Below are 15,518 nucleotides of genomic sequence, written 5' to 3'. Positions count from 1 at the left end.
ACCCAGAATAAAAAAGGTTTTGAAAGCACGCTGAACCCAGAATAGGGCACAACCATAATGCGCGTTTAAGATGAAATCACAGGATAAGATAAATCTTTTACCGGGACAAAGTCCCTGTTTCTAGCGCCAGATTGTGAACACATAAATCATGAAGCCATCCACGTGTTCACAAACAATACTCGCATATATCCTAATTCTAGAATTGTACGTCGTATGCGTAAAGGGGATGATTATATCGATTCATCGACTCGAAGCCTTCGGGCTTGTCATTGTCTAGTCGAATATTATCATAAATAATGTTCGTATAAAGGAATAAACCAAGAATCAAGTATAAATGTAAAGCATATGAAGTTTAACGCTGAATGTAAGGTGCTGAAATGTAAATAAGACAGATTTACGTGGTTCGGCACTAAGCCCTACATCCACGGGGCTGGTGTTTCACTATGTATTGAATGGTCACAAAGATAGTCGAATGACTTTAGAGTATACATAGGTCTGCGGAAGTAGGGGGATTACTTACTCTTCCTATTTCTCTCTTCTATATTCTCCTATAATTGCTCTCAATTGGTCGACCCCTTCTCTCTTAGTGGAGAGGGGTATTTATAGGGTTGGAACGTGGGTCCCATTTCTGAGGCGCCGTTGTAATCTTATCCTCTTGTGCTTTGTGCCTATTACGCAGAGGTCTTCGGCATATGCTGCGGTCTGAGCCTGAATACGAAGGATTATCCTCGCCTCTTCCACGAGCTGATTGACACGTGTATATCTCTTTGGTATTTAATGCGGGTAGATGGATGTCTGCTCGTGTCAGACAAGTGTCTCTTTGTCTGGTCACATCTGTGTCAGCCACACTTCCTCTCGGCCGTTGATCTGGGATCTTCCTCGGGATTGGGTGTGATAACACCCAAGGGGTATTATCTGGTGCTCCTCTGAGACATCATACCTCTGTGATCCTCTGTCCCTGACCGTCAGATCTGCTGACCGGTGGCATCTTCTGGTGAGATGCTTGCTATCATGTTTTGATATCTTGTTCTGCATGCCTTCCACGTGTCTCTTTCTATACACGTGGTGGATGATGAAAGGTGTACATACACTTTTGGAGGATTTATGGTTGCGGATCATTCTGAATAAATATAGAGGACATGAATCACATGATTGTGAAAACTTGTTGCAGTGGCTCAACCATTTCGAGGAGGTGGGGGTGGCAGTCTTGGGGTCTGCCAGATAGTATACCCACCTGTATTAAAAAGCACTTATGCAAAACACTGTTTGTTTCTATTGACTTAGCTTTTGTACCCCAAAGACTGATAGCGCATTTGCATACAAGCGCGTTTGGATATTGTTAAAGTCTGCGGGCATCCAACTCAAAACCAATTGGCAATGAGTGGAGGGGTCCTTCCATATTATATTTTAAGTTAATTAAGCGGATTATAGCAATGTGGGACAATCGTCTTTTCACACGCCCCCTCACGTGTAAGGCCAGTCACTGGGCCTCACACGTGGACCTACGTATGAGTTACCAGTCCATCGGTAACAGGTGTACACAGGTGAGTGACTAAATCAGGGGGTAACACCTCGGCCAGTATCGACACTGGCCTACACTCCGGGTGTACAAGTGTGATAAAATCGGTTAAACACTTCGGCCAGTAACTCGGCCTACATCCGGCGTACGCAGGTCTGGATCTGGGGCTCTGATACCATGTTAAAGTCTGCGGGGATCCAACTCAAAACCAATTGGCAATGATTGGAGCGACCCTTCTATATTATATTTTAAGTTAATTAAGCGGATTATAGCAATGTGGGACTATTGTCCTTTCACAGTTACAAATCTGTTTCTGACTTCTGCTTTTCTAGAAGTCGAAGTCAGAAGCAAAACTATTTTGCTTCACAAAAAGTTAACTTTTCGATTTCTGAAAGTCGTTTTGAAATCTGACAGCCAAACTAATTTTTGACTTTTCAACTTCTAGAAATCGAAAAGCTACTTCTGACGTGCTATACAAACAGCCTGGCACTTAAGTGATATATGTTTGTTACTTTGCTTTTTGTTCACCCAAATTTGCAATTAAAGAGAAATGAAAATTCTCCATAGCACTTTAACAAATATATGAACTAACAAATTACAAAGCCGATAAGGCTATAAAACTCACACCCAAATCTCTGTTGAGATAGTGAGACAAAACATGTAACTTATGTTTTCCATGGGAAGAGAATCACATCTCAATTTTACATGACTCAAGATAAAAACCCTTTCAGTAGTATGAACTCAAAGCCCTTCTTCAATGGTGAAGAGTTCGGGACTAGAGTGAAGTCGGCTTGGCTTAATCAGACTCTAATCAAAAAGATACTAAGCTCAGGACCTTTACTACCACTAGGATTCATCATATAAAATGCTTCAGAATCTTTAGAACCAACAACTCTTTCAAATTTAGCTCTCATATACATAAGCTCCCCTTCTGATCCATCGCCAACAATATTACCCGGCAAAACACCTGCACCAATCGATATCGGTTCAACCGCTTTCAAGACTTTCCACTCATCTGGTCCACAGTCAAACATCATCGCAAACCCACATTTCTGTCCGTTACAATAACTCCTCCAGAGTGGTTCTTCCAACAATTTTATTCCCTTCTTATCCGTTTTCTTATCACATTCCAACGCTATCCGGACTAAACCCGACGCCATTTCCTGTATCAATCCGCTTGTGGGAGTAGAAAGTTCGATCAGAAAAGCTGGATATGACTTTGCATCATCTTGAAACGCTAAGCTTACATGCCCTTGCCTGTTCCCGAATATAGTACCGATGACCCGACTACCGAGTCGATTCGAACCTGACCGTCTCCTGCCGAAGACATTAAGAACCGATTTCAAGCTTCCAAATCGAATAAGTTTATTCTTCTTTGGTCTTCTTGCTGGTACCACCAAAGCTTTAGCATTTTTTTCTTGAATTTCCTCCTCCTCTTCATTGTATAATCTTGTTGAAGGGAAAGAAGTGAGAATCTCATTATCTTCATTAATTTCAGAATCTTCAGTATTTGCAATCCAGCAAAAATGCCTACTTGAGAAAGAGAATGAAGAATCATGAGGAGTTCTTGCCATAATTGTCTTCATATCTTAGAACCGGATGCAGTAGTATGGGGTGATGAAGATATGGGTAAGCAGTGTATAATTGAGAATTTAATGAATTCAATGGCCTTCTTGTTTATATCTTGTGGTTGGAAATGTTTTTGGTTCATTAAAAGCTTCTCCCATTCAGCTTTTATGGCAATGCTCTAACTACTGACAATCTCACACAGGAGAATCCAAAAAGAAGTTGAGCAGTCCCACCTATATTATGACAAGAAATTAATGAAAAACTTATTTTATTTTTTTGTGGGATCAAAATTTGGGATTGTTGTACATGTGCATTGGGCGTGTAACACGTATTTTTTTATTGCAGATAATCATGTGAATTTTCATCCGTTCCATGTATATTATGATGACCATGACTGCACCAAGCTTATCTGCAGGTACTTGGACATGTGTATCTTGCTCCATGGTTCAGGTATTTGGGGTTAAATCTCCCAAGATGAACGTGGTATATAGCCATTAAATATGATTAGGATGATGGTTTATGCCGCCCTATTTACGTTTGGCTCCTATCTTCATTTTGTCACACTATATTTCACACTCCTGTCAATGTTCTTCCATTTCTTTATATTTTTTGTTTGCCTTTTTTCTTCTTTCCTGATGGAAATAAGAAACAGTTATATGCAGGTAATATTACAACTACCATAACTACCAACACCAACTAGGGAGGGTATCATTTTGTCTGGTTGCTCAAGCACTGATGCAGCCATGCTTACGTGAATGGAACTAAAACAGTATTTGTTGGGTAATTCTAGTCCCGAATCATTTGCAATCCATATTTATCATATGTAGACCTGTCACCTAATAAGTTAGGGAATCGTATTTTAACCTCTTCAAAAGTTAGGTTTCATCTATCTTCTTGAATGCTTCAAAAAAGAAGAATCTATCTTCTTGTTTTTCTAAACGGCAATTCCGCAAAACTTTCGTTAAAAAGAGGTCTCATCGAAGGGTGATTTTCTATGAACCGAGAAAAAAAATTATGCTAAAACCGTCTCTCACAGATTTTTTTTCCTTTTTTTTATTTGTGGGCCCTAATAGGACCAGCCCACGGGAGATGTGTACGGAGGTGCATTGTGTGTGGCGATTTTTTTTTTGTGTAGTATATATCAGCATTAGGGTCTGCTAAACAAAGTGGCTGCTGGTGTCATGACCTGGCATCATGTAAAAATACAGGTTTTCAAAAGAGAAGAAAGCTAATATGAAGAAGGAATACTACACCTAGTTAGCAATTCGGGATTCGGCAAACGTACGGAACGGCAAACGTACGCGTATTATACGGTTTTGTAAAATTCAAATTCGGTCCAAAATTCGGTCAACGGGACGTGATTCGTCATTAATTCGGAACGGCATACGTACGTGTATAATTCGATTTGTAAATGTGAGTTCAGCTCTGAAAATTCGGTATCTATATATAACAAATAATTTGTATTTATAAGGTCATAGACCAATTTTTATGCATGTGTGAGTTATTTAAGGAAAAAATAAACTCAATATGATGATATTAATAATATATACAACATTGGTTATCCAAGAGGACGTCGTATGGTGGTTTAGATGCTTGGTTAGTGAGTTTGAGATCTCTCTCACCTTCACCTTCAAATTTGTTCAGTCGTTTTTGTTTCATAAAAATTACAACACGTCTAATATTCGGTCGTGTATGCTCGGGAGGCAGTAAAGCCCAAAAAATGGAGTCTTTGAAAAGTAAAAGCTAAAGAATTTATGGCGAATTAAGCGGACGTATCATTCGGGATACGTAAAATTCGTGAACGATTCGCGAATAATCCGGGAATGCCACATAATACGCGACTTGGGTTCGGAGTTGCAAACGTACGCGAATAAGACGGTAAAATTCGTGATACGGAAAAATTCGCGAATGATTCGTGAATCATTCGCGAACTTACTAACTAGGATACTACATGATTTCTGTTGATAAGCACTGACTAAATTGTATTGTAATACGGAAGACTAGTCACTTGGTCCCATTTGAAAGTCGTCTGCAGTCGGTCCTGTGTCATATTTGGTTTGTGGTGTCTTGTAACTTCAGGTTCAGTAGTTGCTTTGTTTATTAAAAAAAGAGAGACTGGATTGTGTAATACAGGCCACAACGGTCTTGTATAATAACACATTCCATATGGATACCGCAGATTACAGTGGACAAAAAACACCTGATAAGTTCTACAATTGTTGGAAATAAAAAGCTTGTGTTATCATGTTTGGTGGATTTTTAGAGTTCTCTAAAAAGTAAACATTACCGGTTAGGTAAACTAACTAAATAACCATGAAAGAAACTAATAATAAAAGTTACAATACATTAGTGTACAAAATTTATAATAAGAATTTTAAGGTCCCTCGGTAAAGCGCCGTTTCAATTGCTTGTGACCAGAGCCACTTCTGCGTGAATCTGAACCCGAGTGCTGCAAAGATTCATAGGGACTCTGATTGGATGAATCTCCATTCCCAGAAGGGTTCCACCTTCCTCTATCAGATAGAGATCTACCTAAATTCGGACTTCTATAAGATGGAACGAAAGGGGATATACCAGCTTCTGGGTTACACCCCGGTGGTGCATCATCTCTGTAGTCCCTGGATCGCCTCTGATCACTGTAGTGACCATCATCTCGGTGGTCCCTGGATCGTCTCTGATCACTGTAGTGACCATCATCTCGGTAGTCTCTGGGCCGTCTCTGATCACTGAAGTGGCCTCTGTAATTGGCCTCTGATGAATGGCTTGGAGATGGGTTAAACCTGTTAATAGCATTCCTATATGGGTCAAAACTGGAAACTGCTGGCAAAGCTGCCCATCGTCTCTCATCAGCATTCTCGGGAATTGGAGCATTAATTCCTGGAAACTCAACACTCATCTTCTTCTTCTGCTCTGGTTGCTCGGGTTCATCTGTTTCAGAGAGTTCTCCGTCCTCCTGGTCAATCCTGGTCTTCTCATCCAAGTATATTTTGATACCAGAAGCTTGATCCTCATCATCCACATCTAAAACATTTTAACATGACAGTAAGACATGTTTCCCGAAGAACTCAATTCTGACAGGAAAAAAACGTGTAGAAAATTACCCATATATCCTGGAGGATATCCTATTTCACGCATTCTGTGCAACCATGGAGGTGGATCCAACTCCTGTATAACCAAAGGAAGTAGTTAGAAAGCTAATCTTGAACCAGAGCAAAGGCACCATGGTTGCAAATACGAAAAGAAACAGAAAATCCTTACAAATTCAACACCCAGTCAAGACGTCAAATATTAGGTCACAAGGACTAACATATTAAAAGAGCACGATTCGTAGCGGATATAACTAATGTCTCATATTTCAATTAACAAGAATACTTAATCACATGTGTAACAGAAAGTAAGTGATCTATTTTCATTATTTTGGTATTTGTTAATTGATTCAGGTCATTATACTTGCAGATCAACTATGGAAAGCATATCAACATTAATAATTAACAAATTGTCCAGTTTCTAACTGCCAAACTTCAAACTGATGTATCTTTGAGCAGTCAACAACACACATATAATGAGCAGCAACAAGCGGCTTTCCCCAAAAGGAAAGCAAGGCTAAGAATGCAACTACTCAAGATGCAGAAACTAGATTTAACACACCAAAAAATATAAACTAAGTATGATAGGCGAGAGAAATAAAAGTCATGTTACCCCAATGCCCAGAAGTTGTCTTGTCTCTGTACCAAGGAATCCAGGCCTTAAACCATCATACTTTCCACCAGAAGAACTCTCATAGTACCGAGTATTCTTATGGGGACCAGAAGTTTGATGCTTTTTGGAATTGTGTTCCTTCCGAGCATTATTTACAGCAGTGTGATCACGAGGCTTGGGGCAATCTTTCAGTGCATGGTTATATGAACTACAATTGAAACATCGAGAAGCCTCTACTGCTTCCAAACCCCTGCATAAAAAAGTACTTGTGTAATTAGTTTGAATCTACTTGCATCAGTACTAGTCCCCAAACCAAATGACCCTAAGTATTCCCAAACCATCACGAATTGTGAGTCATAAACAAGAAGTATTCAGCATTATCCACGAAAGCCCATTAATTTAACCAGTGCGCCTTACAATACCAAAATCCTAAACAGAAAAACTGGTCGAAAACTGGTCCTCAGCATGATTCAACATATTTTTCAATTCCCATATAATGGCAATTTTATTTGTGGGAGAAGAAATGAAACTTACCCCTCCACATTAGATGGTCCATCCATTGAAGTCAAACCCAATAAAAACCCTCGATCATAAAGAGGTGCAGAATCGCCATCCACACGAATGATCTCCTCGGTTTGCTCTTTTCTTGTATCATCGTCCATCCAGAAAGACTTAAATAAAAAAGGACACAATTATTAGAGCAATATCCAGAACTTGCATATCTACTGTAGCAGATCCACAAGGAAGGGATGGTATTATTAACCTAAAAAGTATGAAAGTTTAACGAACAAAGCAGGAACAATCACTGCTAGTTCCACAAAAAGAAAATTTCACTTATAATCAAATGACAGAATGCATCTTATGTCGTGAAATCAATCCAATATCTTCATTAATTGGGTGATGGTAGAATATTCTGAAAACATCATAAACCTGCGGGACTCACTGATTGTAGAATTGCAGCAATTCCAGAGGACATCATAAACATCCCTAGTAAGTGGGAACTGGTATATTGATGTGAGGTAAAATGTGCATTCCAAGATACCTATCTACTGATTTTGTCACTGGTTTTGGAATGCAAAAACAGAATACCCAACTAAGATTAAAAAAGAACAGATCAAAATTGAAAATTCAGGACAACGTCATATTGTTTAGTCCAACATCTGATGCATGGGAGCAACATATGTTCAATAAATAACCTACCACCGCAGAAGATCTTTCTGTGCCAACTTGTAGTGCCGGAAAGTAAGTCTCCTCACCAGATACCAAGTTTTCGTGAGGCATCTGATAAGATGTAAAGCAAATAACTTAGTCACGCAAATAAACGAAAATGTAACCAAAACTTGGATCCTACCAGATAATGCTACGTGAAACCAGTCAATATACTTGATTGAGATTCATACCGACATCGGTACTCAATGCACAAGTCCACCCTGAATTGGAATGAGTGTGTACAACACAAACAGAAAACAGAATCTCACTGTTTCGGATTATGAGGCTTACATTTGTCGAAGAATCATGTTGAGCATTCCACTTAGACCACTGCTGCAAAAGTTCTTCAAGCTTCCTTTTGCTTGCACTGAGAAGATTGACCATAACATGAATAAATGATAATATGCAAGTACTATAATTTCAAGAGAACTCAGCATAATTCTTTTTTGGTGGGTATTGGGTCTGATCTGAATTCACGATCCATACGAGTTACTTTCTGATTAAAAAAAAACAATTGATCATGCTCTAACCTTGTTAAGGAGTTATATATGACACGCACAGATGGTTCCTGATCAGCATATTCAACTCGCTTCCTTTTGACACCTGATATAGCTAAAGCATGACTAGTCATGGAAACCATGAGAAAACAACAGATAGGAGCATGTACTGATAGAAAGCCAAAAATGACGCCAGAATAGCAAATTGTACTATGGTACTGCGGCAAATAAAAGAAATGGCTAGAAGAAACTATCAACATAGTCATAAGTGAAAAAAGGATACGTCTGTCATCTATTTTACTGTAGCTGATGTCAATATTGTTCCGGACTACTGCAAAACCATTCTCGCTATTCATAAACGAGTTGAACGTGTCAACCTTCTCCACCGTTTTGATAGTTTCAGCCACTATAATACTTTCCTGCATAACGAGTGGTTGCTCAAACAAATCCTTGTCAACCTCCATATCCTGTGTGTGTTGGGTCTGTTGACCTTCCATATTTCCTCCGACACATTGCCCTTTTTCCAATTCCTCCTCGTTGACAAGGCTCGCTCTGCCTTGACTCTCTTCATCGATGACAGTCTCTCTACCTTGATTTTTATCATTCACAGAGTCCTCTGTAACTTGATCCTCATTATTAGCAATATCATCTCTACCTTGAATTTCCCCATTGATGGCGTCCTTCGTACCTCGAGATTTGCTAGGCTGAGGATCTGGCTCACTTATAACACAATCTGAATTTGGTGCTTCATTGTTCTCAGTTCCGCTAACAGAGGCACCAGATGCATTGAGGTCAATAAAATCCTCAAGTGCCATGTTCCAATAATTAACCAATGTTTCTCAGCAAACCCAACCAACTTCCAGCAAAAACCAATCTCCACTAAAAGTTCCCTAATAAAAGTCAATATACAAAGTCAGTCTCCATAACCATAAGTATTAATAATTACACAGCATCACAACAGTAATATTTCACTGGAGGAACAGACAAACAGATGCCAGATTTAGTAAAATTCTTGCACAGTTTAATGCCCAACTCAATTAATCGTTTAAAGCTAAGGATAATGGATGATGACGCTTTTTTATTTTACAAATTTAAATATTGGGTTTATACATCAAATGTCATGGTAGGTTTCAGCCTATATCAACACAGTTTGATCATGTTCAAGATATCCTATAATATGCACATGAAGACATGCGGCACATGCTAATTTCCAAATTGCAGTATTTGCTACCCATAGATTCATATTTGTGAACATCACAAGAAAAAAAGAGCTTTTAATTATACATTCAAGATGGGCTCTATGTTTAAGAGCTACGAAATTTCCTATTACGTCTCAAAGTAAATAAAACATCGACAATTCACACAAACCTATTATAATCCTTCCAACAATGGATTAATCAAGTTCGAAACTGCCCCACTGAAAGATATTTTGAGAACAAGAAGTCAAGAACAGTTTTAGGGGTATCACCTAGAGGACAAATCCATTACTTCATGCATTCATACATTCCTTAAGAAAAACTTATTGCGGCTATTAAAATCTAGGGTTTTCAATAAACCATTACAAATCTATAGTGTCTACTGTTCTCTTAAATTACATTCTTGTTTGAAAATAAAAACTAAGATTTTAACCAAATCACATCTACTCAATTCATCCAATTCCGGCTAAGATCTTATTCTACTACTACAAATCCAAAGGTATTAAAACCATTATAATTAAAAAAAAAATGGATAAAGATAAGAGATACCCAAAGAAAGAAACTTTAAGCTACAAATACAGTACCCTAAACCCTAAACATCAAGATAATTCATACTTGACTAATCCAATAAAAATTAAGTAGAAGAGATTCAGAATAAAACTTTTAAGCTACAATAAATTAGGGTTTGAGAATGGGGGTTTTACCTGTAGAAAAGAATCTTCAAAACCAACACAAAGTTTGTGTTGAGGAGTTAGAGGGAGGAAGAGAGATCCATAGAATAAATTCCAACAAGAGAAGAAGAAGCAGCCTCAAGTGATGATGAGATATATGAAGAAGAAGAAGCGAGAGGGAAATTTCTAGTGGGTGTGTTTTCAAAGAGGAAATTAATCATAAAGAGGTAATTATCGGATGCATCTAGGTTTAGAATATTAAATTGAAACAGTTTGCTGGTGTGGGGTCGGTGCTTTGAAGTTATGGAAGATCTGTGGACCTGGGTGTTCCTAGAAGTCGATGATGAGTCCAGGTGGCTGAATCTGGTGATTGTGATAGATTTTTATCATGGAAAATATTTTAGGCCGCACGTCCGAATCTCTAAAAACCTGCTTGGATACACAGAAGCAGAAATCATACTCCGTACCAAAGATTAAAATTGCTTCACAAAATGTTTTGTTTTCCAGATATTATTCTGAAATTATATGCAGTTTTTGTGTTTGGATACTAGAAGCAAAAGTTTAAAACAAAATGAGAAACATAACTATTTTGCTTCATAAAAAGTTAACTTTTCGACTTCTATAAGTCGTTTTAAAATTCTCTACTCAAACTGATTTCTAGCTTTTTGATTTCTAGAAGTCAAAAAGCAAAAGGTTAGTTTTGGCGTAAAATTTCAGAACGACTTTCGGAAACAGAAAAGTCAACTTTGTGTGAAGCAAAATGTTTTTACTTCTGACTTATGCTTCTGGAGAAGCTAACAGCGTGCGTGTTTGGATAGAAATCTGCTTCTCCAGAAGTAGAAGTCAGAAGCAGAAGTCAGAAGCAAAACTATTTTGCTTCTAACGCGTTTGGATACACATCCAGAAGTTGCTTTTTGACTTTTGGAAAGTTTGGCTAAACAATTTCAGAATGACTTCCAGAAGCAGAAAAATTAACTTTTTGTGAAGCAAAATGTTTTTGCTTTTGACTTCTAACATCTACTTCTACTTTTGGAGAAGCAGAAGTCAGAACTCAGAAGCAGATTTATATCCAAACGTGTTATAATAATAAATTCTGACTTTACTGCTTCCAAAAGTCAGAAGCAACTTTGACAAATAACTGACTTTTCTATTTTTAGAAGTTGTTATAAAAAATTATTACCAAACTGACTTCTAATATTTCGATTTCTAAAAATCAAAAAGCTAACTTTTGAGTCTACATCGAAACACCCTAGTGCATGTTTTAGTTTGGAAGGGGTAGAAGATCATGTACCGGCTTTTGGGCCACAATGCCTACTCTAGCAACTTTAGACCAAAAACTTCACCACAATAACATCCGCGGTGACGCAAACTTTCACGATTAGATAAAGAAGCAAATTTTAACAAATACAGAATCAAGTCATTGAACGGTGCATTTTGTGCCACAGACGGGCGGGATAAGCAAAAGTCCAAATTGAACTCCTTCTAGTCTAGTTAATAGAAGATAATGTCCTCCTCAACGAGTTGCTCTTACTACTACCACCCTTCTCCCCATGGACGTATAATGGGTACGTAAAACAAGATGTAGCCACTGCGGAACTCTCCCAATCCATCTCTTTGAATTTCCCAGCACTGGTATTAGAAGGTGCAGCTTCATCACTTTCTACCTTCTTTTTTCCTTTTAGAGCAGATTCTTCGTCTCCATCGTAACCCAAATTCTTAGCTTCATCTTCTCGACTACTACTTCCATGACTGCCACTACTACCACAACTGCCACTATAATCACTTGTACCCTCACTTGATGAAGTATATGTCTTGTCATCGTACAATGGAAGAACAGATTTTGATATTGGCTTATTACCTGTATCTCTACCCAAGCTATACGTTGTCGAGAGTTTCCGTGCTATACCATCTCTCTCTTTAACCAAGACTCGTAATTTCTCCATTGCCTCATGTCTCGAGGCTTCTTCTCCTACTGCCGCATTCTGCTTTTGCTTAGTAATTGCCCGGTCAAATACCTTTAGATCTACCTGGAGCGAACGCTGAAGTATAAATCAAGGTTAGGAAGGAAATTCGGCGAAGATAGGCTAGGCTCACTGTACTATCTATATGATTTTCAATTCATGACTCACCCTCTTCTCTAGAAATCTTTCGAGGTCTTGGTTTTTGAGTTTTTCCTTTCCCCAAAATATACAGCAGAAACGGACGGCACATAGCAATATTATCAAAACAAGAGATTCAAATAACAGATATCATAGTAGTGTTCTTTCATTCTCTGCGTAAATGCTGAGATGCTTAGGCTTTTCTAGGGAGCAGCTCGACGCATGTTTCTGACCTGGTTATATATGAAAGAAGAGATTAAAACATATCAAGCACGTACTAGTTTTATCCCATTTGCAAAAGTGATAACAAAAAAAGAGATTTTACGTGTTGTGCGACATGCCAGAGGGTTGCCCGTATCACAGCAGAAAAATATGGTCAAAAATTTCAATCGCAATTTTAAAGATAGCGGTTTATGAAAAGGGGGATGGTGCTAGAATGTCTTTGTAGAAAAAACTTACTTCCTGCAGTTACAAAAGCAAGAAGAATTCTCTCATCCATTGTGAAGTACTGTAGAATGCTTTCATTCAAGAACGACGCGAATTGACCTGATACATGTAGTCTGACTATTAAGAAAAACCAATTTGCTATTGGACAAAAGTGTCATCTCTAAACAGAATGCGGCAATCAAATCTTTATACCCGAACAAGAATGAGAGAAATTAGACATACCGGTATAAGTTCCTGACCAGTATACAGATCCAGTAGCTGGCACTAACATGCTAAATACAACATTTTTGGGTTTCATTGCAGAAATGTAAGTGAAATCACCAATAGTTCGACTAATTTTCCCCTCCATAACAGTTTGAGAAAAATAGATTGCATATCCAGAGCAATGTAGGAGTGGACTAACTAGAGCAACTGAATCAAGTACATTTGCTTTCGGAAATTTCCTAAGATCTCCAGAAGGTGAAAATGAGTACAGGAAGCCATCCAATGAACCAATGGATATCCATCCTGTAAGGAATATGTACAAAGGTGTTCTTGTTAATTCAACTATTGGCCTATTGCCGAAATTCTAGAACTCGTTCCTAACATACTGTAATTTGAAAGTTTGAGAAGAGTCATAGCTAGTTACCGTTGGAATCGACTATTGGAGAGCAGTCTATTGTACTTAGAGGGCCAATATTCTTCTGCCACAAAATATTTCCGGTGAAGACATCTAATGCCAACAAAAGAGCCTTAACAGGGAAAGTGACATACAAAAGACCATTGTTTCCTGGGGTTATTGTGTGAAGTGTATCAAATTCACTTAAATCCCGAATCCATTTGAATTGAGGATTTCGAATTGCCAATGCGTAGAGCTCCCCGTAAGTGTTAGAAATCTACAAAAAGCACACATACCATCTTAGGCAATAAAGTTTGCTAATGGAATAGAAATTTAAGCCTTACCAAACTGACAAGCACAATTACAAATGGAAGCGTAGGAATTGGTGATCTTACATAGACACTACCTTCGCATTGATCAACAACAGGAGCTGAAGTAAAATGACAACCTGTAACATTTCTTTTGCAGCCTACACGGTAACCAGATCTATAAAGAACAGGTCCAGCACTCCATAATCTTTGACCTCGCAGTGTGTATGCAAATAGTCCTCGGTTTTCAACGGTGATAAACATCAGTGAACTTATAACACTTACTGCCATCCCAGAAATTTTGTTTGATCCTTCTGTGGTTAACATTTTACCAAAGAATATGTAGATTCAGGATTCCGAACACTTGGAGGATTGATTTTCAAAATTTTGTTTTCTGCCACCAAATATATCTGACAAAAAAAAATGCAGAACCACAAACAAATTGAGAGAACATAAAAGAAGACAACTATCTACAAATGAACGAAATTGTGTACCTTTCCGAACTCATCTTGATATGGAGGTATATCAACATAGCATGTAAAATTTATGTGCACACTCCAGGCTATAGAACCATTGCTTTCAAAAGCAAAAAAGTTTCGATCTGAACACGTATAGATCTTTCCATTATCTCCAGCAAGTGGTTTTGAAAGCCTGTGAGTTGTTTTTCTTGTAGGCTCTTGAGCTGAAAACAAAAAGGAATTCGCCAAAGGCATGCGCGCTAGTCAGCAAAACTTTCATAAGCAATGTAACAAGTAAGAAAGACACGAGTCATCTAAATGGTTACAATTTTCTTATAAACATTAATGTTGACGAGAAGATTAGCACTAAAATTGTTCAAAAGAAGGCTGAAATTGTACAGTTTCTTTACATGTAAATGCATTCAAAATTTTTGAACCATAAATCACAAGTTGGGAGAGAGATAGAGAGAGTTGTTACTAGGGGTGCACATACCCTACCCATATCCGTTATTTCTACCCTACCCGCCAACGATTTAACCGTATCCTACCCTACCCGTTCAATGGTGCACATACCCTACCCATATCCGTTATTTCTACCCTACCCGCCAACGATTTAACTGTATCCTACCCTACCCGCCATTGAACGGGTAGGGTGACGGTTAGAGATTTTCTTACCCACTATTAAATGGGTAGGGTGATGGGTGAAACCCGAAATTATCCTACCCTACCCGCCTACCCGCTAATATACTCAAATGACTGAGTAACCCTCGCATTGTTTTCATCTCCTGCCTATTTTTTTCGTAATTTTGAAACATATCAGGGGTAAAAAGTGAGGTTGGTTTTTTCGCTTCCGTATCTCTTTTCTTTTCCAAATCACAAATCGAAGAAAAGTCGAAACCCTTTCTCCCTGTTCTCAAATCAAACTCTGCTCCAAATCTAACAGGAGAATCACTCAATTGAAATTTTCAACGAAACCCTTTCTTCTATCAATACCATCTTCATCTAAACTCGTCTTAAAACTCAGCTCCATCTCCACCTAACGAGTAAAATGAGGTTTGATTTTGTTGTGAACTTGTGAGAATTTTGATTGATTTATCTACTAATTTCATAATCTGCATGTTTGATTTTCGAAAGGGAAAACAGACTATTCTGAATCATTAACTCATTCTCATGATTTTACTCGTCGTTCTGCTTCATACTTCTCCTCTCTGCACTAGAACCCTAGATTGAAAAATCCAGTTCTTCATT

The 15,518-nt window shown here is 38.2% G+C and overlaps 2 protein-coding genes and 1 pseudogene across 3 annotated transcripts; all 3 read right to left on the bottom strand.

The window, feature by feature from the left end:
* Positions 1-2,059: 2,059 nt before the first annotated feature.
* Positions 2,060-3,309, bottom strand: LOC113281951 (protein MIZU-KUSSEI 1-like). The gene has a single exon (XM_026530867.1). The coding sequence runs from the start codon at positions 3,103-3,105 to the stop codon at positions 2,320-2,322; it is 786 nt and encodes a 261-aa protein (XP_026386652.1). The 5' UTR covers positions 3,106-3,309; the 3' UTR covers positions 2,060-2,319.
* A 1,965-nt stretch (positions 3,310-5,274) lies between these two features.
* Positions 5,275-10,537, bottom strand: LOC113281950. 2 transcript variants are annotated; one of them, XM_026530865.1, is made up of 9 exons: positions 10,394-10,537; positions 8,777-9,383; positions 8,527-8,608; positions 8,288-8,363; positions 7,988-8,068; positions 7,322-7,458; positions 6,788-7,037; positions 6,190-6,253; positions 5,275-6,109 (listed from the first exon to the last, which is right to left on the bottom strand). In XM_026530865.1, exons 2-9 carry the CDS (start codon positions 9,306-9,308, stop codon positions 5,463-5,465), a joined length of 1,869 nt encoding a protein of 622 aa, XP_026386650.1. In that variant the 5' UTR covers positions 9,309-9,383; positions 10,394-10,537; the 3' UTR covers positions 5,275-5,462. The 2 variants fall into 2 exon arrangements, with proteins under 2 accessions (XP_026386650.1, XP_026386651.1); XM_026530866.1 differs by having other exon boundaries at positions 8,527-8,599.
* Positions 10,538-11,847: 1,310 nt separating this feature from the next.
* LOC113279197 lies at positions 11,848-14,525 on the bottom strand (annotated as a pseudogene).
* Positions 14,526-15,518: the final 993 nt, after the last annotated feature.

The sequence above is a fragment of the Papaver somniferum genome, chromosome 5 (assembly GCF_003573695.1).
Source record: "Papaver somniferum cultivar HN1 chromosome 5, ASM357369v1, whole genome shotgun sequence".
Taxonomy (NCBI): domain Eukaryota; kingdom Viridiplantae; phylum Streptophyta; class Magnoliopsida; order Ranunculales; family Papaveraceae; genus Papaver; species Papaver somniferum.
The sequence above is the reverse complement of the archived record's forward strand: the minus strand, read 5'-3'. Positions and strand labels throughout refer to the sequence as shown.